The 23,141-nt window shown below is 41.6% G+C and overlaps 1 protein-coding gene across 1 annotated transcript; it reads left to right on the forward strand.

The window, feature by feature from the left end:
• LOC118420790 (hamartin-like) lies at positions 1 to 21,635 on the forward strand. The gene is made up of 17 exons (XM_035827783.1): positions 1 to 133; positions 4,306 to 4,480; positions 5,012 to 5,115; positions 6,022 to 6,180; positions 6,638 to 6,782; positions 7,378 to 7,532; positions 7,960 to 8,033; positions 8,528 to 8,706; positions 9,397 to 10,152; positions 10,410 to 10,517; positions 11,564 to 12,472; positions 13,140 to 13,315; positions 15,955 to 16,113; positions 16,598 to 16,770; positions 17,586 to 17,710; positions 18,224 to 18,482; positions 18,862 to 21,635. Exons 2-17 carry the CDS (start codon positions 4,372 to 4,374, stop codon positions 19,430 to 19,432), a joined length of 4,161 nt encoding a protein of 1,386 aa, XP_035683676.1. The 5' UTR covers positions 1 to 133; positions 4,306 to 4,371; the 3' UTR covers positions 19,433 to 21,635.
• Positions 21,636 to 23,141: the final 1,506 nt, after the last annotated feature.

Raw genomic sequence — 23,141 nt, forward strand, 5'->3', positions numbered from 1 at the left:
ATATGAAGAAGAAGTTTATTGATTAAGATATGAGCAGACAGAAAAGGAGTTCCACGCGGACGGATAAAAAGCACGTGAGTAGTGCCGTAACCATCATGGCGGACGAAGTCTGCTGTGCAGCTTGGATAAACAGGTTTGACTTCGTTCTCTCGTCCTCCGAGCGGTTTTAACAGTTTTCAACCTTCCTGTGTGGTTTCTAAACATTTTGGCTGTCCTCTGTACAATTTACTGTGAATTCCAGGCGTGGAATGTTAATGTGTGCGTTGTGTACGTGTCCTCGCCGCGGTCATGTTCTTGCATGCTGGACATGTTCCATACATTTACAGTCCCCTCCCCCTCTTGACAGATTATATGTGAGCGCTGTGAGATTATAATAATGTCTCCAAAGAATTACCTGCAACTCAAGGGATATCTTCCGCTGTGATATCTAGAGAATATTTGATTCTTCAAAATACTGGCCTATAGAGCTATGTTACGGCTGCGGGCATTTGGAGAGATTGGGCAGATCACAGCTCAGTCCCAATAAATTTTATACTTTCCCAAACCCCTTAAATGGCCACCAGTGGGAGGGAAATGATTGTTCATATTTTGCCAGGAGGTAGAATCATAGCCTGACAGTTATGATATAAAGTTATCACATGAGTGCTAAGGAATGCAGCAAGCCTAAGCCAGCTTGCCACCCGAGCATCATATTTGTTGACCACCCTAGGGCATGGTGTCAAGGCCAACTGTAGGAGCAATTCATTTGACATCAGAGGGATGTTGCTGTCTCCGTGAATGTTTTGGGTTTGGCAGCCTGTTTCAGGTCTGTTTGGCTTCTGCAACTTTTAGGAGCATAATCTCCTACCTGGCCTGTGTCAGATCTACTCTACACTTCTCTTCTTGAAGTTCGTTCTGTTCTGTGCTATGCCTTGAATAGATAGCACAGAATCTACTAATTAGTGAGAGACTGGCAAATTCTGTTGACAAATAGGTTATGTATGTGGTTTATTTTTAGGAGTAGATGTGTAGGTTTTGCTGTAATTGGTCTGTATACAAGTTTTGTTGTCATTGTTGTGACCTTAGCTCATTCCTACGTCCCGACCTCTAGGACAAACAGTTATATTTACACTGGAAAGGTTACTAGGACAAAGGGATATTTGCCCATGATAGCATGACTGCCACATGTACGTATTCATATATGTAACAGAGGGTCCCCAAACTCATACGGTACTATAACTTAGAACAACTGTCAAGTTTTACTTTGTCTTATCATATTTGTTTTTATTACATTTATTACATCTCTGGAAAACGTTAACATTGAAGGGGAGAATACAAGTAGGAATTAAAAAAAAGGGAAACAATGATACCACAATGTCAAATTCAGAACTGATGTCCGGCATTCATGTATGTTTATTTAGAACAGCCATTTAGGACAGCCAACTGTATCTTCTTTAGAACAGAACATACAGTTCCTTAGGCCGATAGGGAAGACTGCTGCCCTTCCCCCATCCTACTAGCAGTAATATTCTCCTAGCTCATCACCCACAGCTGTTTTTGCCATCGACAAAGTGGAAATTCCATTACTGAATGATTACATGCCCAACCGCCATGAACAACCTTGGATGGAGCCCAGAACGGGTAGCCCATTGAAGTGGGCCCATCCACCCCACTAGACTAGCCCACCTTTTCCAGAAACCAGCATCTGCATGTGTCAATTAACTCATCCACATGTGATTTGTGTTTGCTTTCAAGTTATATATAAGTCAACCTTTGTCCGTTACAACTCTTGCCTGCTTATGTTGTTCTCACATGCACAAACATCTGATCAATGACCTTTCTACTTTCACTCTTGTTCAACAACAAGCTACATGTGGGGATCAAATATAGGTGTAGGGTTGTCTCCTTCTCTAAATGTTTTTCCTTCCCACTCATTGTTTTTTGTTGTTGTTAAATTTGACATTTTAATCTTCAAACAAAAATTGCATAAATTTTCAGGTCATGAAGTATATATTTTTTTTACAAATGAGATGAACTTTTTATCTGTTCCAACAAGCAAATCTTTGTCCTGGGAAGTGGGATAGGTCCTGGAGACATCCCTGACTACATGAAGGTGTGACAGACTTCACTGATTTATACTTCAGAACTATGCTGGCTAAAAACATTTGGTTGAAATAAATCAAAGAAATTTTGAAAAATCAATGGACAGAGAAAAGTGCAATGTGAAAATTGTCCTTGATGTATCAAAATTATTCCAACATATTTATTAAGAAGGTCCTTTTTTCATTCCCACCTGTTTCAAATATTGCGATTTAATCATGTTATCTACTTTATTGAGCCTATGCTGTTTTGATATATCATCATCATCTGTCGTCCTTGGTGAGCGGGGTAAGGCGAAGCACAACATCTTTCCACAGCACTAGGTCTTTCATAGCTGCTCCCAAGTAGCCTCTACCAGGCTGTTTGATGGTCTAATTGTCGAAATTGGACAAATAGAGTCACCGTATGCTAGGGGAGTCAGCCGGCCGAGAAGGTCCATTTTGGTTTGGAGAATGTCCCTACTCTGCCGGCTGACTCTCCTAGTGTACTATTTACTCTTATTTGACCAATTTCTACAATTAGACCACCAAACCACGAAGCCTGGTAGAGGCTAGCTCCCAAGTCCTCAGTGTCAATCCCGGTGTCTCTGGAAATGTATGTAGACTAGTAGGTCTGTTGAAGTTATCAAATGCGCATGTACAAATGTACAATGTGATTGGCATACAAAGTACAGTGGGTTCATCTACAGGTCAGAGCCACACAGTGTTGCTGGCTTCCTGTAGTGTTGATTCTGTGTCAGCCTTTCTTCTAGAGTTTCAACAGATGTTTTCCTCTACATGGTGACCACTGGCAGATAGCCAATAATTTAATATGGAGTTTTCCTCTCATGATTGCATCAGACCTGAGTGATAATTACATGATGGAACATCCAGTCTTTCAGAGATTTTCAGGAAAGATCAGTCTCCTTCCTTAGTACATTTTATCAAATTTCTCTTCTTTATTTTTTCTCTGGGTTTGATTTCCTTTCTCTAAGAGTAAGAGTAAGACAAAACATCATTTTAGATATCGATGCTACCATGCCTTCAGCTGTTCTAATTACCCTTGCATTATTGTTCTTACCTTGTAATTACTCACTGTCTGGGTAATTGAGTGTTGTTCCCTGTCAGGTGAGGGTTAGAAATGCTTGCCTGTTAGTGTAGATGTGAAGGCTTGATGGCAGCTTGCCAGCAGCCTCTATCTTTAGAGGGTTGGCACTGTGTAGGTTGAGAAGATGATCTTCCCATCTCTTGCGTCAGTCACCTCTTACGTGTTAATGGTTGAACCACGTGGGTTCTTCTGCTCTATTGTCAGGTTTGACAAGCCAACTAGCCCTATTGTCTAGGTCAAATGAAAGTGCCGATCGGGCAAGTGCATGACCTACCCCACTTGCCCGATCGGGCAAGTAAGATTTTTCCATCCAGTGAGACTTTGATGTACTTGCAATGGTGAACATAGAAAAATAGAGGCCATGATAAGAATTCCATTGCTGAAATTTCGTGAAAATGCATATAAAAGCACTTAAGGCCACACCAATTTAATTTCTTGGTTCACGGATTTTTTCATAAAAAATATGGAGCGAAAGGGCGAAATGAAAATAAAAATAAACATTGTAAAATGGTTGGGGTAAAGGTAAGGGCTGATTCAAAACATGAAGAATAAAAAGTTCTCAGCTTGAAAAAAGTACAAAAACACTATTACTGTACAGTAACAGCACCTGTTTGTTGAAAATTACAGATGTAGTGTCAGTTTTTATGTTTGTCCCATTCTTCATGAATGAAAAATATAACTGCAATAATAATACCCACATTTTAAGGAGCTTATAATATGAAGGGCAATTTGCTACACCAGAAAGTTGGTGAATGGTTTCAATAATGGTGAAAATTTGCTGAGTGGTAATTTTTATTTTTATTTTTTTTTCAAAAAAATAGGAGCGAGCGAATTCGTGAACCAAAGAAATTAAATCGGTATGTCCTAACATTAAAATTCTGAGCAAATAAAAAATTGGTTCGGGCAAGTAAATTTTCTATGTGCTTGCTCGATAGGACATGTAAATTTTAGAAAAATTTACGTCCAACCCTGATTGTCATTGTGGTGATCTTCCAATAATATTTCTTTCTCTGGGCCTGGTGCGGTACAAGTTAACAGTGGAATCTTTGCTACAGGTTTCCCAAAGGTTTTGAAGTATAAATTTGATGCTGGTAATAAAAAAGGAAATTAATTAATAAACACACATTTTGTCTTTTTCAGGAACTTTTGCATCTTAGAATGGGCTGAACCTCGAGCATCAGTGTAAGATAGCATCCAAACGTGACCATGACTGAGAAACAAGTGGATGCCAGCGAGCTCTTTAGCCTGCTGTCGTCACCTGACCTCCATGTAGTTGACGAAATCAAAGCCCTTATCCATGAAAACCTTAACACTGGTGAGTTTACATGTTTATAATCATTTCTAGAAGTAATACAGTAGTATGAAGTTATATGCGCAGTGCTCTCGCACCAAGACGACACAAGGGTTTGCCAAGTAAAATGTAGTACATGGTGTTGGAAAGGTCACTTGATCTGCTCAACAGATAAGGTAGTTTTACCATTGCAAAAGGTGTTGCTTTGACTTGCTTGCACTAGTGATGTTAGTTGGTAAGCCCTAGCTTTTTAACAAGATAACTTTGAAGGCGTTGTAACAGTTGTTCACACTCCACAACTTTGTAATAATACTGTAAATGCATTTAAGTTTGCAGGGATTTACTTTTGCTGTAGCAGGAAAATGTAGTGTTTGCGGTGGTTTTAAGTTTGCAGAAGTGCCATAGACTGTAGTCTCTTGCCATAATGGAAAAATGTTCGTGAAAGTTCGCAGTGAAGTAGTCATGGCGAAAACCGCGAACATGTCTGCATTTACAGTACATTTTCAGTCTTTTTTCAATCAACATGTGTAATTTTGTGGATGATTTTCCCTGTAGCCCGTGAACCATGGCTGCTGAATTGCCTTGTGGAGTTTTACGTGGCCACCAACAACCAGCCAGCCCTGGAGGTGTTAGTGGGCATCAGGGAGCCACATGATAAGGTAACTCATACACTGTACAGTACTCTAAGGGCCTTTAAGTTTGTGGTGATTTAATGTTGCTGAAACTGCACTATGACAAGCCTTACTCATAAAAGTGGCCCTCCACCACAGAGGAAATGGATAGATCACGCTTGTTAGATTCAGTGCTTTTAAGTTATTGTGACATGAAAACATTGGTTTTAAGTTTCTTTAAAGCAGTCACCGCAAAAACCTCACAGTAAAACATAAAACCACTGTGTAAAGAATTATTGTATATTGCACCCATGGTATACTGAATAATATGTGTGAACAGTTCAGGTTGCTCTGCTGTTCTGCAGTCATTCCATTGTTACACATTGTCAGAACCTGAGGTGTCCTGCAGACTTGTTTTTCCAAACTTGATGCATATTTATTGAGCTATACTGTACTTGCCAAGGTTGTTGTAACTGACCTTGTTGTTTCGCAGCACTTGCTGTCCAAGCTACAGCAGTACCCTGCAGCTGTATGTGGCCCATAGCTGCCAGGCTAGTTGGCTAGCTGCTGTCACTCTGCATGGACTCGATAGTGATACATATTCATTGAGTTATAACTGACCTTGTAGCTGTTTTGCAGCACTTGCTGTGCAAGCTACAGCAATATGTGGCTCGTGGCTGCCAGGCTAGTTGGCTAGCTGCTCTCACTCTGCTCGGACTTGATAGTGACACATATCGAAAGACTATTGAGTTATACTGTTCTTGTCAAGGTTCTTTTAACCGACCTCGTTGTTTGCAGCATTTGCTGTCCAAGCTATAGCAGTATGTGGCCCGTGGCTGCCAGGCTAGTCGGCTAGCTGCTCTCACTTTGATTGGGCTTGATAGTGATACATATTTATTGAGTTATACTGTACTTGCCAAGGTTGTTGTAACCGACCTTGTCGCTGTTTTGCAGCACTTGCTGTCCAAGCTACAGCAGTATGTGGCCCGTGGCTGCCAGGCTAGTCGGCTGGCTGCTCTGACTCTGCTGGGACATGTGGTGCGGAAACACCCGTCATGGCTGTACAAGATCACCCAGCACTCCATCATGGCAACCCTCCTCAAACTTCTCAAGGTCAGTACGAACTATCCAAGGTCAATCAGAAAGCAAGGTTAACCTGGAAAGAGTTTTGGAATGTTTCAGTTATATTGTGGGTGATTGTAGACAGCACCTTCAGCCATAGTTGCATTTTTTCCTTATCTAAATTGAAGTGTGTTTGTGGCATTACATTTTATTAACATTACATGAGTAAAAATTCTTTACACAATCTTAACAAGACCATAGTACATCCAGATGAAAAGATACAAAAAACAGAATCTCTGCTGCAGTGCCAAGGTCACATACCAGGGGGCCCAAGCTTGACCTTTGTCTTCCCAATACCTACACCTACCCAAATACCAAATTCAGAAATCTACAAAACTACAAAAATCTGGAAACACAGACAGACAGACATACCCATAACTATATTCTCCATTTTTCATTTTTCCATTTTCAACTAAACAATGTTTTTTTCTATCTGTTCCCTCTCCAGCGTGAGACGGACATCCCTAATGTGATGAGTGGTGTGCTGATCATCACCACCCTGCTGCCCATGGTGCCTGCGCTCATCGCTCCGTACCTCACCAGTATATTTGAAGTCTTCAGTAGGCTGGCTGCATGGAACACAAACAAACCTGGTACGGCCTTCGCAATGCTCTACATGTCATCTGTCCTTTTTGCTTTGTTTTCTTTGCTCGCATTCAACATCTATATATGTATCAATGTACCAAGTTTCACTACTGTGTCAGAAATGAAAAATCAAGTAAGAAGCTATCAGTCTGTCCCAGGGTTCTAGACAGTGTCCGTCCTTCTGTCCTTTGATGGAATTTTGCTGCTGGGATGGACAAAAAGTTTGCACCTTCAGTCCACTGTGAAGGAAAATAATTGGCATTAAAAATTTTAATTGAACCAAGCTGAGTCTACCATCAAAGATTGCCCCTCAAAATAAATGAAACAGCATTTCAGAGGGTCTAGGTTGCAAAATTTTTCTGGATAGCGTACCCCCGGCCCCCCCTAGGATTGTCACGCCTTCAACAGGATTTCAATTCAAAATTTAGAGGATGGAAAAAAATTCAGGTTGGCTAGAACACTGGTCTGTCCCTAAACGTAAAAGCATTATGTACATACAATATCATTTTGTCTTTTTGTATGGAGAAGAAGAGAAAGAAATGCCAGAACAAAGACAATATATTTCCCAACAGAACAATAAACGAGAGGTGTTTCTGTCCCCAGGTCCCATCCCAGATGTGTACCTGCTGCACCTGCACATTGCTGTGTATGCCCTGTTCCACCGGCTGTACAGTATGTACCCATGTAACTTCCTGGCGTACCTCCGAGCCTACTACAGCACCAGGGACCACATCGATGTGTTTGAGTACACCATAAAGGTAGGAACTCTTTTCTTTGTTCATGTCATTCTCTCTTTGAAGATGATGAATTTGTCTTTGTGTTTTGTGCATTTTTTTCTGTCAGAAATAGTCTTGTATATCGTAACATCAATTCAGTCTTCGGGCTGCGACTGTATTGATACAAAGTATTGCTCTCAATAAATCATTATAAAAAAAAAAAAACATAGAAAGATTTAATCAAGGATACCGTTTGATTTGTAGTCTGTATACTCACATTTAGCAAATTTTTCTTTGGGCCCTTTTGCATATATTTCTTTGGGGTGTTTTTGCCTATTTTTTTCCCAACACAAACTGTCACTATGGAGTTGAAGTTCCATAGAAGCATGGTTAGAAGCATGGTTTAGTCAGGCTGTTTTCCCTGGAGAAATATTGAAGTAAGTTTTGCTGTTATTTTCCATTTCTGCAGCCCATGTTGGAGAGAGTAAGGATGCACCCACTGCTCATCATATCCTCATCTGAAGAGGAAACAAAAACAAACAGGTAAGATGACCTGAAGGTGTTTGTATGAACTAATGGGTTTCGTATTAGCATTGTTAGTGCAAATTGAAGATCTCCCTTCTTCTTGGTTTACCATTGTGAACGATGGTGATGTCAATGGTGATGGAGATGTGAGCCCATGATATATACACACAGCAAAAAAAGTTCAGACACTTGAGTTTGGTCAATCGTATCTCTTGGAAATTTTGGCACTTTTCCTTTTCTACCTACATGTACACAGATAAGTAGCTCTCGTACTCACCCCATCCATGTACGGTCAAAACTAGTGGAATATCATTGTAATATTCCAGTGATATGTAATCCATTACATTTTATAAAGTATGCACAGAGATAACATTAGACTAAGTCAAGTTTCCCAAAGTTTTTGTGCCAAGTTCAGATGCAAGAATGTTTACTCATCCTGAGCTGTACTAGTTATACATATGAACTGAAAATCTTCATAGTGATAAATGACACAATGTTTCTATTGTGTCCAGGTGGAGAAAGATGGAGACCCATGACATTGTGATAGAATGTGCCAAAGTGTGTCTGGATCCGCTGGAGTCGGGGCGGGACACCGTGGCCGCGCCCCTTCGACAGCCAGGCCCCATATCCAGGGAACCCTCCCAACTCAACACTTCTCTCAACTACTCCTTCTCACCTATGCCAAGTGCAGGTCAGTGTGGGCGCAAGTTTTTATGTATTGTATACCTTCATGGAAGGTAAACATATTGTTTTTGCTCTATTTCTTCTTCTCCAAACAAATAAGGTCAACGACCTAGACCAGATGGCTGTCACCATGGTTACCAGTAAAGTAGCAGGCCCCCAGTGGTGTTTGGTTACATAATGTAGCAAATGGCTTAGTACAGAGCTAGAGGGGCTCGGGTCACTAGATATATAGATGTATTGTACAAGAATAAACATAACAGTTGTCAGTATTAGACTATAGCATGTGAAGGTAAACATTATATATTTGCTTGCAAATGTTACCTTTCTAGTTTCCACATAAATTTGCTTAGTGCAAGGCCAAGAGACCTCTTCTAGTTCGTAGCCACTGAGCAAAGTTGGTGAGAGATATAGTTGACTAAAAGATGGTGGTGAACGTTAAGTGAAGGTTGCTATGCTGTACACACAAACATGTACATGTAGTCGGACCAAAATATACAAAGTATTGCAGTGGTTTGCATATTGAAGTTACTTTTATACTACTTACTTGTTCTTAAATGACATATTTCAATAGTTTGTTTACAGGTCTCTTTAGGGCAAAAATGATAACCACTAAATATACTGTTTCAAATGTGTTGCTTTAGAAGTTGAAGAAAATGTACAAATCTTTGCTTTCCTTGTGTCTCTGTCCATTTCTTAGAAGCCAGTCTTGTAGATGAAACCCACAAGAAGGAGAAGACTTCCTCCCAGAAGCTGAACACTGCGGAAGATTCTCCTCCATTCTGGAGCCCCTCCAACATCTGCGGGCTGTCCACCCCTCCACACTCCCATGGAATGTCCCCGGCCAGCAGCCATCTTGAGTTGACCTCGTCATCCGCTTTGCACCACAGTTTTGCGCTCTCCTCTGCCGCGAACACCCCCACCCCCATGGCCACTCCCTCTGAGTCTCCCCCAACCGTAGGGGGTGAGGCATCCGGACAAGGCTCCACACCCAAAAAGACCAGCAAGGAAAATCTCATGTCCAAGCCCCCCTTGTCTCCGAGGTCGCGAACTCAAATATTTCAGCGATTTTTTAGTGCTCCCCAAGGACAACTGCCCGAACTTTCCCCCAGTAATTCTACACCTGTATCGCCATTGACAAGAGAAGACTTTGGTGGGGGCACGGGTACAACAGGAAAAAGTCAAAGTGCCCCACTAACTGCAGAATTGTCATCAGTACAGGACACCCCTCCCTTCCCCAAGGTTCCCCAAAGTGGACTGGACCTAACGGAAGGCCAGCAGTGTGCAGGAACGTTCCACTCCCAGGATAGGGAGGATGACGGGAAAAATTCTAAGGACATCTTAACGCCTGAGAATCTGAGCCAAGTTGTAGAGAAATTGTCGGAACATGGGTCTTCCCTGGAAGTTGTTGGGCCGTTATCTTCCGCAGGTCTAGATGTAGAGAAAGACTTAGATGGTGAGCATTCCTCTTTATATCTAACGTCTAAGAAACATGAAAGACATTCTTGAAGCATTGGTGATGTAACAGTGTTCTAGGATTGTTACTAGTAGGTAAGGTTACTGTCTGCATTATGCTATGATAAACAACTACCCGGACATAATGGAAACAGGTTTTAAAGACTTTGTAATTCCAACACTAAAAATATCGATGGTTCTTCTGGTGCTCAGGTAAAAATGGCCATAGGTGGTAAATTTTCCTATTTGCTTTTGTAGATGCTGCTAATCTGGAGGTGAGTGAGATCACAGATAAAGGCCAGTCCAGCCAAGCTGCAGTGAGAACTCCAGAGGATGAGTTCCACAACACAACTGCTAATCTCACAGGTACAGTACTCTCTCAACTAGCAATCTTTACTGGTACATATTCGAATGAAAGCTCATCTGTGTTGGTAGAATCTATAGGTCTACAATTTGAGATTTCTTCCAACACTTTCATGTTTTGATCAAAGCTCAATTTACCTTGCGCTTACTTCTTAAAGCTCAAATTGTAAAACGTTTACTGGTAGCCTGGAATCCAGCCGTATTTTGCTTTGGTCGCTCCCCTGAGGTACGCTTCCTGCCAATACGTCTGGCCTTCGTTACCATTCTAACGATCGGCATTTGAATATTCGCAGAGATTTTCTGCAAGATTTCTGTTTGGATGGTTCAAGCGCTCGTTCGAACAGGCGTTCTATCATCATCAACGACCCATCTTCTTCGAGACTATTGGAACGATCTGATAAATCAAACTTTTGCCACACTCGGTTGGCAATAGCGCTATTCAAACATCCTTTCCGTTGAGAAAAGCCTCTAAGGTCTTTGTTTGCTCGTTTTAGTGAAGAAATTCCGGGTAATTTGCTGCGTAGTTCAGGCATTATGAACGTCTGACGCGGTGGTCATGTTGATGATAATGGTACGGCTGTTCGAACGAGCGCTTGAACCATCCATAATTCAGCCAATCAGAATTTTCTGCGAATATTCAAATGCCGATCGTTCGAATGGTAACAAAGGCCAGTCGTATTGGCAGGAAGCGTACCTCAGGGGAGCGACCAAAGCACAAGACGGCTGGATTCCAGGCTAGTTTACTGGTACTTATTTGGGAAATACCACGGGAGTGAAGCGTTTCTTGTAATGGTGGTCAGGAAGGTTAGCTCTCTCTAGTAGATATTTGGAAAAACTCCTGATGGTGAGAAATACTACACATGTATTTCATTTCCACATAACTTTAGCAAAGATTTCTTTATGTCAGCATGAAAATGTCTCTTTTAGCTTTTCTCAGAATTCATACCTAATTCTAGTAATAACAGGGCCACTTGTCACTAGTAGTATATTTCTATTTTATTGTTGTGGTTCCCTCATTGGTGATTTTTTCTGTGACCTCTGACCCCCAGGAGCCGCCAGGTATCCCCAGGAAGGATTGGTCACGCCTGACCAGGACGGCCAACAGGAGATCTCCGACCAGTTTCAAACTGACCAATCAGACTCCAACCTGATATCCTACGACACTGCCAAGTCCGCTGCCACCTTCATGGCGAGGGTGAAACAAATCCGCGGTCACGTAACGTCGGACACCATAGTAGACCCGTCGGAGCTACCCAGGATGAGGTACAAGTCGTATCCGCCCTTGACCAGAGGTGAGATATTTGTGCCCGCCGATTCAGCAATGATCAGCCCAAACGTGCCAAGTGCATTCAAGAGGCCAGCCAACCTCGCCAAGCTGAGGATCCCTCCGTTAGATGAGTCCAACGGAAGCGTGATGGACATTTCGGTCACGGACACCTCAGATGATGTTGTTACAGACTCATTGCCTGAGGATGTAGAAAAGCCGCTAACCCAAGACAATAGCTTTGAAGGAAAGACTTGTGAAAGGGTTGGAGTGCTAGAACTTCAGCAAGAAAAAGTGCAGCAAAGACTTCAAGAAGAACTGGAGGAGAAAGAGAAAGGCTTCACACCCATTCAGGAAGAGGAGGCCAGAATGGACACAAGTACGCCACACAAAGTGCGTGACTCCGTAACACAGACTGTCACGGAACCTTACGAGCACCTGATCCCGCTGGCTCTACAGTTTCTACCTGGCGTGAGACAAGGAGAACACAGTCTGGACCATGCCATTCCTGCTGACGGGGAGGAGAAGGGTCCTCACCCCTCACAGAGGGACAGTGTAGTGGCAATGTTTAGTGAGGTTTCTCCTTTAGAAGTGTTAGATAGACACATCCAGCTGGGAGGGGATGTCCACTCCAAGGAACTCAGCAGAATTCCACTGGTCAACATGGACTCCATCAACTGGACACATTTTGGAGGTACTGTTCCTTTCCTTTAAATCTGTGTATGTCTCGTGTATGTGCAGTCTTGTTGGAAGTACAAAGAACTATTGAAACCTGGGTTGTGGTCTTGGCTTTCTTCTTTAGGACTCAAAATTTATCTACCCCTGGTAAATGTTATTGTGCCAATTTCCTCCTAAGTGCCTACCTTGCATGTGGTATGTTACTGGTTCAATCATACCAAAGACTTTAGAAATGGAGAATGCTGCTTAGAACTCAGCATTCATTGGAAAGTGCCAGGTAGTTAAACACACACCATTAACAGTGGACTAAACCCTGCTTTAGTGCTTGTACAGCTGTGTAGAGAAGGCCATCCTACATGTATAAACCTTATGAATGTGATGTGGAAAGGATTTAAGTCATTCAGGGCTCAAAATACCACCTGCATATGCAGGTTAGTGCAGGTAAAATTGGAGCTGTGCAGGTATTTTTGGTGTCTACCCTCACCAAACCCTTACTGGGAAAGTATAAAAGAAAAAAATAACAATGGTTCCTGGACAATTTTAGTATGATCCATACTTCCTAAATTCAGGGTGGTGCAGATAAAGTTGTCTGGTGCAGGTAATTTTCAATGCTACCTGCACCAGTGCAGGTATACAGAAACAAGCATTTTGAGCCCTGTCATTGAAATGTGACTCACTCACAGGAGCGCCTCCTGCCGATGAGGTGACCATTCTGAAGGACCAGCTCCTGCTGCTCCATAACCAGCTGCTGTTTGAGAGGCACAAGCGAGATCTACACGCCCAGCGGAACAGACGCCTGCTCGGGAAAACCTTCAAGGCCCGCGCCATGGAGGAACAGAACGTCGCCATGCAGGATCAGGTATGTGTGCTCAGGGTCCTCCCCAGAGGATGGAATAGCGGAGGCCCTCCAATATACTCCTAGCCCAGGTCCACTATACTGCTTTTCAAATTTAGTGTGTTTCTTAACCTCCTTGCTAAAATGAATGACAATTCACAGACTTTTGTGCCAAGTGGCATCACTTTTCCAGTGGGCATTGTCTGCAAAAACTTGTGAATGGGCGATGATCAAAACAAAAGTAGTTTTGCCACTTCACAACAAAGGAATCACAATAATATATTATACTTGTACTACTTGTAGAATTTGACATCCTCTGTCATTGCAAAATGAACCCATTTTCATGAAAGCGCTCCACGTTGGGTCGGGTTATTTTTGGCAGCCCCTCCACTATACTAAAAAATTCTGGGGAGAACCCTGTGTGCTGATGTATGTTTGTGTGGTGGTTTAATGTTTTTGCAATAACCTCCTCCCCGCAAACTTAAAACCACTGAAATTTTTTTTTAGTAAAACGTCTTCTTCCCGCCTCCATATGGTCAAAAGCAATTAAGAGTCTATAGTGACCACCTGTCCACATAGTACAGATTTTATCAGTCCATGAGTGGTCTTCTTGAGCAGTTTTGACTCTACCCGGTACAAATTATTGGGCCTATATAATAAATATGTTGAGAGGTTGACATTCCAAGAAATTGAAAAACTGTTTTTCTCTTGCGCATCTGTTTCTCCCTTGCGCATCTGTTTCTCTCTTGCGCATCTGTTTCTCTCTTGCGCATCTGTTTCTCTCTTGTGCGCCTGTTTCTGTCTTGCGCACCTGTTTCTCTTTTGCGCACCTGTTTCTGTCTAGCGCATCTGTTTCTCCCTTGCGCACCTGTTTCTCTCTTGCGCACCTGTTTCTCTCTTGCGCACCTGTTTCTCTCTTGCGCACCTGTTTCTGTCTAGCACACCTGTTTCCCTCTTGCGCATCTGTTTCTCTTTCACACACCTGTTTCTGTCTGGCGCACCTGCTTCTCTCTTGCGCATCTGTTTCTCTCTTGCGCACCTGTTTCTCTCTTCCGCATCTGTTTCTCTCTTGCGCATCTGTTTCTCTCTTGCGCACCTGTTTCTCTCTTGCGCACCTGTTTCTGTCTAGCGCACCTGTTTCTGTCTTCCTTTATTCCTTTATTAAGATACCCTTTAGCCCGTAGGGCTAGTCTTCCAGGGTTCGAACAGATACACCACAAACATACTTGTATATATATACATAACAGATAAAAACATTCACAATCATAAAAAAAACAACTATCAACTTGAGAATACATGATGGTAGATTGCCGTTTTAAATCGTGAAATGTTTGGCAGGGATTTGATGTGTGGCGGTAGGACATTCCATAGACTGATGGCACGGTAGAGAAAAGTTCGTTTTTTTTAGTTTGTTTTGGGCTTAGGTAGTTTAAAACTGAAGGAATCGGATAATCTAGTTGAATATGTGTGGGTAGAATGGACAGGGACGATGGAGCTGTAAATGTTATGGGGCTCCTTACTGACAAGTATTCTGAAAAACATAGTCAAAGTGCTGATGGCGAAGCGCATCTGTTTCTCTCTTGCGCACCTGTTTCTGTCTAGTGCATCTGTTTCTCTCTTGCGCATCTGTTTCTCTCTTGCGCATCCGTTTCTCTCTTGCGCATCTGTTTCTCTCTTGTGCACCTGTTTCTCTCTTGCGCATCTGTTTCTCTCTTGCGCATCTGTTTCTCCCTTGCGCATCTGTTTCTCCCTTGCGCATCTGTTTCTCTCTTGCGCATCTGTTTCTCTCTTGCGCATCTGTTTCTCTCTTCTGCACCTGTTTCTCTCTTGTGCATCTGTTTCTCTCTTGCGCATCTGTTTCTCTCTTGCACATCTGTTTCTCTCTTGCGCATCTGTTTCTCTCTTGTGCACCTGTTTCTCTCTTGCGCATCTGTTTCTCTCTTGCGCATCTGTTTCTCTCTTGCGCATCTGTTTCTCTCTTGCGCACCTGTTTCTCTCTTGTGCATCTGTTTCTCTCTTGCGCATCTGTTTCTCTCTTGTGCGTCTGTTTCTCTCTTGCGCACCTGTTTCTGTCTAGCGCATCTGTTTCTCTCTTGCGCATCTGTTTCTCTCTTGCGCATCTGTTTCTCTCTTGCGCACCTGTTTCTCTTTCAAGCACCTATTTCTCTGTCGCGCACCTGTTTCAGGTGCCCAAGAGAGAAACAGATGTGCAAGAAAGAAACAGCTTCACAAGAGAGAAGCAGGTGCGCAAGAGAGAAACAGGGGAAAGAGAAATAGGAGCAAGAGAGAAGCTGGTGCGCGAGCGAAACAGGTGCGCGAGAGAGAAACAGGTGCGCGACAGAAACAGGTGCGCGACAGAGAAATAGGTGCTCGAAACAGAAATAGGTGTGCAGTAAATGCAGAAACTTTCACAGTGGTTCAATGTTCGCGGTTTTTGCAGTGGCCGCTTCACCGCAAACTTAAAAGCACCGCAAACATTTTTCCATGGCAGTAAGAGACTAGGGTGCATGGTGCTACCGCGAACTTAAAACCACCACGAAAAGTCCCTTTTCCCACTACGGCAAAGTTAAATCCCCGCGAACTTTTTCAGTTACTTTTTCAGTTACATTTTTCAGTTTGCATTTACAGTAATTTTGTCTTCAACTTTCCCCCAACTGTTGCAGTTACAACTGCAGGAGAGGGAGATCGGGAGTCAGAAGGGAGAGCTGAGACAGCTGTGGGAGCAGAGGAAGGACCTGATGGAGAGGCTGGAGAGGAAAGATGCAGAACTACAGCTGAACACCAGGCAGTACCAACAGGGGCAGGACAGACTACATGCACAGGTTAGAATTTGATATCAATAATTGCTGTTGCATACTGCTAATTAGACTGTTTTTTTTATGTTCTTGATCATTCAAATGTAGCTGACATTCTTTTCTACATGCACAGGTTACAAATGACTTTGAACTCGTTACCAATGGTTTTCCCATATACATGTGTGGCTATTCCTAGATCCATGAGCCCAATTACAGTATATTATTCATTAGAAAAACACACTTTTTTGTACCCTTTTCCACAATTAAGGCATGTTTCAGTGTTACTTATGTTCCTCAGTCTGGATGAATGTTTTGAATTAATAGCGAAGGCTAGTTGGGCAACCTTGGCTGCCTATATCAGCCAATTGAATAAACAATAAACAAAATATAAATGTAGAAACTTCTTTGAATGGTTTTCGTTTCTTTTACCAAAAAATAGTAGGTATAGAAGTCTCATAAATGGCCTTGAAAACAAGTATCTAAAAATTCCCCATGTTGTCCTTGCTAACAGGTTGAAGACTTGAAACTGTCCATGGCAGCTAAGGAGGAACATCTGGAGAGACTTAAGAAAGACTTGAAGGCGTCGAGCGCTCGTCTGTTCACCATGGAGAGTGAGCTGTGTGACATGGCGGAGAAGGTCGCTCAGACAGAGGACCTCAGACAACAGGTGGAGGCTCTCAACAGGTAAGCACTCTTTTTTTTATTTGTTTGTGTTACATAAGGCACTAGATCTATCTATATCTATATCTATCTAGCCAGTATAACCGTGTAACACACCAGCTTCGTCACACAAGAGCTGAGCAACAATACAGTGGCCAAAATTGGATTTGTGTTACACTTGATTTCATGATTTAGGATGTATGATTTGCAAGACAGCAAAGGACAAAAAATTTGGCAATCTTTCAAATCTTTGATCACTTTGTGGCGTGACACATCAGTTTCTGTCCGTAACTACAAGCTACGTAAACCATGCTGATAGCATGTAATGCAATACAATGCAAAAATAAATCAAGCAACTGGATAAATCCTCTGAAGAGTCAGATGTTTCAGATAGCATCCACTAACTTTCATCAGTGACTGAGCAGGTATTAGATCAATGTCCCACCTGGATGTCTTACCATCATTGACAAACCAAATTCATCTTAAAGGTTTGATCCACTCACACCAGGAAGGACCCCTATTCTTATCAATAACATTTCATTTGAAAAATCATGCCCGAAGGCTAATTGCATGTACACTCTCAAAGACTAAGTAGAAAATAGTGTAATACATACATGTAGCACTATGGTAGTGTCTAATCTACTAAATGGTACAATGTATACTATTGTCGGCTTTGACTTCTATCAATAAGTGTGGCTCTCCTAAAACACAGTATTTCATGATCAACAGCTTTACGTCAGTCTAAGAAGGAGTCCCTTACCAAAGCTAGTTTCTCATTTTCACCCAAAGTCAGCACCCATCACACTGACACTGTGTAACATTGTTGTGTGTTACTACAGACAACTGTTGCTGATGGGTGAACTCCAACAGAAGTATGACGACAGACTGGACCTGATGAAGTTTACAAACAACAAGGAGGCCAACTGTAGCGCTCAGCTGGCTGCTGCCAAGGCAGAACTAGCAGGTGAGCTGGTCATTCTTGGAAAGAAACTGGAAAGGATTGTCAAACTGAACAATAATTGGTAGATATGCCTGTCTATAATTGGGGCTACACTTGTCTTTTGGAAGGGATGTAGAGTGGGGGCCCCATGTTCCAGGAGTTGCCTTAAGCACCTTAAGGGAAAGGGCCAGCAGCCCCTCCCTGTAAAAGTATACCCTGCTACAGAAACATTAAGGCCCAGGAAAAAAAAAGTTTTGTGTTTCCAGTTTCAGTCATGAAAAAAGTTGGGGTCCGTAGGTAGGGATTATCTTTTTTTCTGGTAATTTTTAGGCTGGCCAAAAGTCTAGTGATACATAGTACAATACAGTGTTGAACAAAGTAAACTCAAATACATGAGGATGCTTGTCTCTCAATGTCAAACTTCAATTTTAATTTTATAGATACATTTATGCTTTATTTGATAGGACAAGCAGTGTTTTTTTTTTCAATAGGAAGCAGGCTGAATACAAATTCTAATCTTGTCCCTTCATGTCCCAGGTTTGAGAGAGACCCTCCACACAGAGCGAACGGAACGGGAGATGGCTAAGCGGAGAATCTCGGAGCTGGAGGAGATGCTGGGAAACAGGGAGGTGGTGGGGCTGGAGCAGAAGCGCATGTTGGAGAGTGTGAAGAGCCTCTCCCGTGGACAGCTCCAGGCCATGGAGCAGAAGTACAACTCCCTGAAGAGGATATGTCAGCAGATGGAGAACCAGATACTCAAGCTCTACAGTAAACTAGAGGGGAAGGGATACCACAGGTAATGTATACCAAAATTGTTTGCTGGAAACTTATTATCAATGCCATTATGAAGCAGTTTTTCCTTGTATTTTAAATACAATGTTCAAAGAACTTTTAATCAGTCTTTCCTTCCTTTAAACGTATCCGGTAGTAGATTGGGAAACTCTTAGGTCCTTATATGTTTTGGTTCTCTTAAGGTTTTTCTTAGTTCATTTAGAACCAAAGGTTATGTTTTTGGTAGCATTTGTGTGTGTGTAATGTTTGTGTGTTTGTGGACATACAGCATAACTCAATAATGCCTGGATAGATTGTTTTGATATTTTTGTAGCTGTTTGACTACAAGAAACTGTGTGCATTGATCATAAGAGCATCAAATATTTCTTTATTTGTCTGTGCAGAAATCGGGAGAAGCTGTCCAGTGAAAATATCTCCATGGGTAAGAGTCAACCGGAGAGGCAGGTTTCACAGGACGTAGCCAGTAGCGAATCTGAGAGTAGCGAATCCCAGAGTTCTATAGATAGCGTCAAACGGTTGCAGCCCCCTCCGGAAGATTCAAGCGAGCAACGATCCTCACCCAACACGACGTTCGGATGGGTACAAGGCTCGGACAGTTCCGTACGCGGTAGGATGAAGAGTGCTTTCGAGGAGGACGGCCTGTCGCTGACGAGCTCAGAAAGGTTGCAATCCGAGGACATACAAGAAGAGACTGACGGCAAGGAAAAAAGCCAGGAGATTTCTCGTGAAGGGGCAAAACATAAAGGAGAGTGGACTGGGGAGGGGGCCCGGGGGGCGCAGTCGGAGGAAGGGTACCGGAGAACCAGCACGATAGGTAGTCGTTCAACTCTGAGCGAAGACAGGAGTCTGGCCTCCATGGCGGACTTGGACGGAAGTCTTTACAGCGAGACCACGAGCATGTCGTCAAGCGGAGCACGCGGTTTTACGGACACCTACGACAGTGGATATGCATAGTTAAAGACGATATTCTGGTATACTAAAAGGCATATAACTTTTGATACTACAGTTGGTGTAGCAGGAATGACAATATAGCTTCTAAGTGTGTGGAAACTGAGCAATTTTGAAAAAGTTGCAATATTTAGAAAAGAAAAGCCATTGCCTATCCCTAGAAAAGGTTTGTAAGCAGTTGCATGGACTACGAAGTGAAAGTGCCTGTAAAGTGTTGGAAAGTGATGTTCTTGTTCTGATACACTGTACAGTTGCTAGAGGTAGATGTTTTGAAAAGAGGATCATATTTTCTTTTAGTTTGAAACTTTTTGATAAACAGAGAAGACCGGGGAGAGATGTGAAAGTTTAGTTGTACAGGCAGAAAATTGAAAACATTTTATTTATTTTCAATAATTCTAATGGTGTGATTTTTTTCATGAATGTTAAGCAACTTATCATTCAGTTTCTTTTGTACTATTAAGCTTTTTTTTCCATTCCTTACTTTTCTTTTCTATAGCCTTCTTTCACACCGGAAAGCTTGTACAGTAGTATGCTTTTGTTAACTTTATGCCAATTCTTTGCTTTCTTTCTATTAAACTTTTCTTTTCCATTTTCTTGACCTTCTTAGGGAAGGGTTGTATATAGCAAATTGCAAATTCTGAGAGTTTGTATTATTGAGGATATTTCTCAATTTGATGAATATGAATCATGTGAACTTTCTTGAAGTAGGCCTCTTGTATTAGTCTAGATATATACCCATGTCCTGCATCAAGTGTGAAAAAATACAGCTTACAAAATCAACAGATCAGTGGTTTTTGTTTTGGTGTCATACAGGTAAACCCCCAAAAATATTTTTCTTATTTTGAGTGGGAGTTTTGCTGCTGGTAAAAGTCTTGAAAGATAGCAATTATTTTTGAGAACAACTGAATGGTAGACTCTGAAATTCCATTAAATGTTGCGGTCTTTCACCTTTTAAAAAGTTATCAACCAATTTCTACCCTGTTTATAATGATATTTACAAAATGTCACAATTTCATAAGGGTGACTTGAAAAAGACTCATTCCAACTCTTACAAAAGAATTTTGAAGGTTTGAATGTAGTCAATTCAGACTAGAAGAGAACTTTAAAGTTACAAGTGTATTTGCGTTGAAAGACAATGGGAAAAGACGTGGAGCTGAAATAAAGAAAAACATATAATGTAGTTAGTTACCAGTCAAACCAATTAGTCTGTGTAACGCAAACTGCTGTCCATGGCTGTACCTGGCCCCTCTCTGCAGAGACTTCACAGCTGCAACAAATGAGATTTGAGCCGGCTACAAACCAATACATATATAGAACTTGACAAGCAAGGACAATGTTATAGCCCCATACTAACAGTTGAGAGAGAACAGTATTACTCTACATACAATGTGCATTTCCCTGTATTTCCAGATGATATAAGAATCCAGTGCTATGTTTTTAGAGTCTCACTTGTGTGAAGTAATTTTGTATTTGCCCAGTGTGCTGCAGCCTTAGACTGTGGACAATATTTCGTACATATACTACTGGTACTGATTCTTCAATACACAAGAGCAATAGTACACTGTCAACTGTATGACCACCCATCGTGCTAGGAAATTCTGTGTCATGGCAGACCTGTTCAGATGCAACTCGAAACCTTATGGAACATTAAGTGATATTTAGTATACAATGGTTATATTACAACCTGACTATGTTGAATGTTAGTGACAGGATTTGGATGGATAACCATGTCCCAACTTCAGTGGTTTTACAAAATCAAGTATGTAATAAATGCGAGTACATTGTATGTTCACACCATGAATAAACATTTTCATTGTGTTTGTAAAATCTAACTTTTCCTGGCATTTTGATCCGCTGTTATGACATAATTGCTGCTCATAATTACAATTTGAAGGGTAATGAAAACGATTCGTACCAGAAAAAAGCAGTGTAGTTAAGTCTTAAGACATGAAATGTCATTAGACTTGTACATAAACATTGTATGCTGTTTTAAGTGGCTGCTGTGAAAATTTTGTGCACATTATGTGATAAACTAATAATATTAAGGAAATGTTCTCATTTAGGCAATACGTGCAACGTTATAGGGAAACTAAACATAAAGCATATCACTGATTCAATAAATATTTGTGAAGAATTAAAAATCTATTGAAACTGCATTGATTTGTGTTATTCTATGTATTTTCAATTAAAATAGAGTTTTTAAAACTAATGTTGCGTGTAATGAAATGTATTCATCTTTGAGGGTATTTCATGGTCTAATGCTTTTGCACCATTATGTCTGAAAAATATTTGATGAGTAGAATAAAACACGCTTGACATTTTACATCGATCACAACAAGAGGAAGTGGAAAGATGAGATGTTTAAGAATGGTAGTGCTGCTGCAGTTCAAAGACCACTTGCAAGGTGGCGTGCTTGCATAGTGTATGCAGTTACACTCTCTTTTCCTTGGGGCAGAAATCTAGGGATGGTCTGTTGCAGTTGACTAAAAAAATTGGGCACGGAAAGTAACCTTCATATGTATATATCATACACTACGAGTCAGACCTTTTTTGAACTGATAAAGTGCTTTTTTTTCTGATAACGTGAGATCTGACCGGTGACCCATGTGAAATAGAGGGCAGTTTAATCGAACGAACGTTGCAACAGAAAAAGGACATTTAGTTCCATGATTTATTTCCATTGCTCAAAAATTGGGCACAGAAAGTAGCCTTCATATCAGATACTATCAGACCTTTCTTGACTAATAATGTGCTCTTTGTCTGATAACATGATAGACCTGACCACTGACCCATGACATGTGAAATCGAGGGCGATAGAAGGAACATGGCACCAGAAAAAACGCATTATCAGCCCTCTCTAAGGACATGTAGAACCCGCCAGGGAGACTACAGATCTCTTCAGTGTCACTGACGAAGGATAGTGGATTCTATCCGAAACGTCTGACCGTTTCAAAACCATATCCAGTTGCTTGAGTAACTATTTTTGGCGTACATGAAAAGCACATTTAGATTCTAAGACCATCAGGGAAGATCTTACAATTACTACAGCAATCAATTAGATAGCGCTCAATGTAAACCACTCTGATAACAAGGACAGTTACACACTTTTTCCCAAGCAGATCTATCTATGCACTAACACAATATCCAGTCAGACTCCCGCGATATGTTGGGAATTTTTTTCTCATAGAAACTGCCTTGCCATCAGCATTGGACATTAGATCTGCTGCAAGATTGATATAAAAGCTAACATCTGGAAATCGATTTTTCATTGAAGACTACATTTCAGGCTATAATGGCTTCCTAATTCACGTGTATGTTAGCCTGGTTACCATGCGGGCAGTAATTCGCTCTTATGTTCGCTTCTGCTACCCGTTAGAACAGCACAAAAGCGACTGTAAATAGTGTATGATAAATGTCAGAGCTAGAAGCGACTGTGTATAGTGTATGATGAATGTCAGAGCTAGAAGCGACTGTATATAGTGTATGATGAATGTCAGAGCTAGAAGCGACTGTGTATAGTGTATGATAAATGTCAGAGCTAGCGACTGTATATAACGTTAGTGTATGATAAATGTCAGAGAGAGAAGCGACTCTAAATAGCGTACAATTACGCTGGTGCAAGCTACTTTCCGGATGGTACCCAGGCTATACTGTAATTTATCTTGGTTCAATCTGGATTCTAAACACGTCAAAATGACTCAATAACTCTGGAGTC

The sequence above is a fragment of the Branchiostoma floridae genome, chromosome 8, assembly GCF_000003815.2.
Source record: "Branchiostoma floridae strain S238N-H82 chromosome 8, Bfl_VNyyK, whole genome shotgun sequence".
In the NCBI taxonomy this organism is placed as follows: domain Eukaryota; kingdom Metazoa; phylum Chordata; class Leptocardii; order Amphioxiformes; family Branchiostomatidae; genus Branchiostoma; species Branchiostoma floridae.

Coding starts and splice junctions, on each gene's coding strand:
- LOC118420790 (XM_035827783.1), top strand. CDS start 4,372: ATGACTGAGAAACAAGTGGATGCCAGCGAGCTCTTTAGCCTGCTGTCG. Junction 5,116..6,021: donor TCAGGGAGCCACATGATAAG/GTAACTCATACA, acceptor GCTGTTTTGCAG/CACTTGCTGTCCAAGCTACA. Junction 17,711..18,223: donor TGCCAAGGCAGAACTAGCAG/GTGAGCTGGTCA, acceptor TTCATGTCCCAG/GTTTGAGAGAGACCCTCCAC.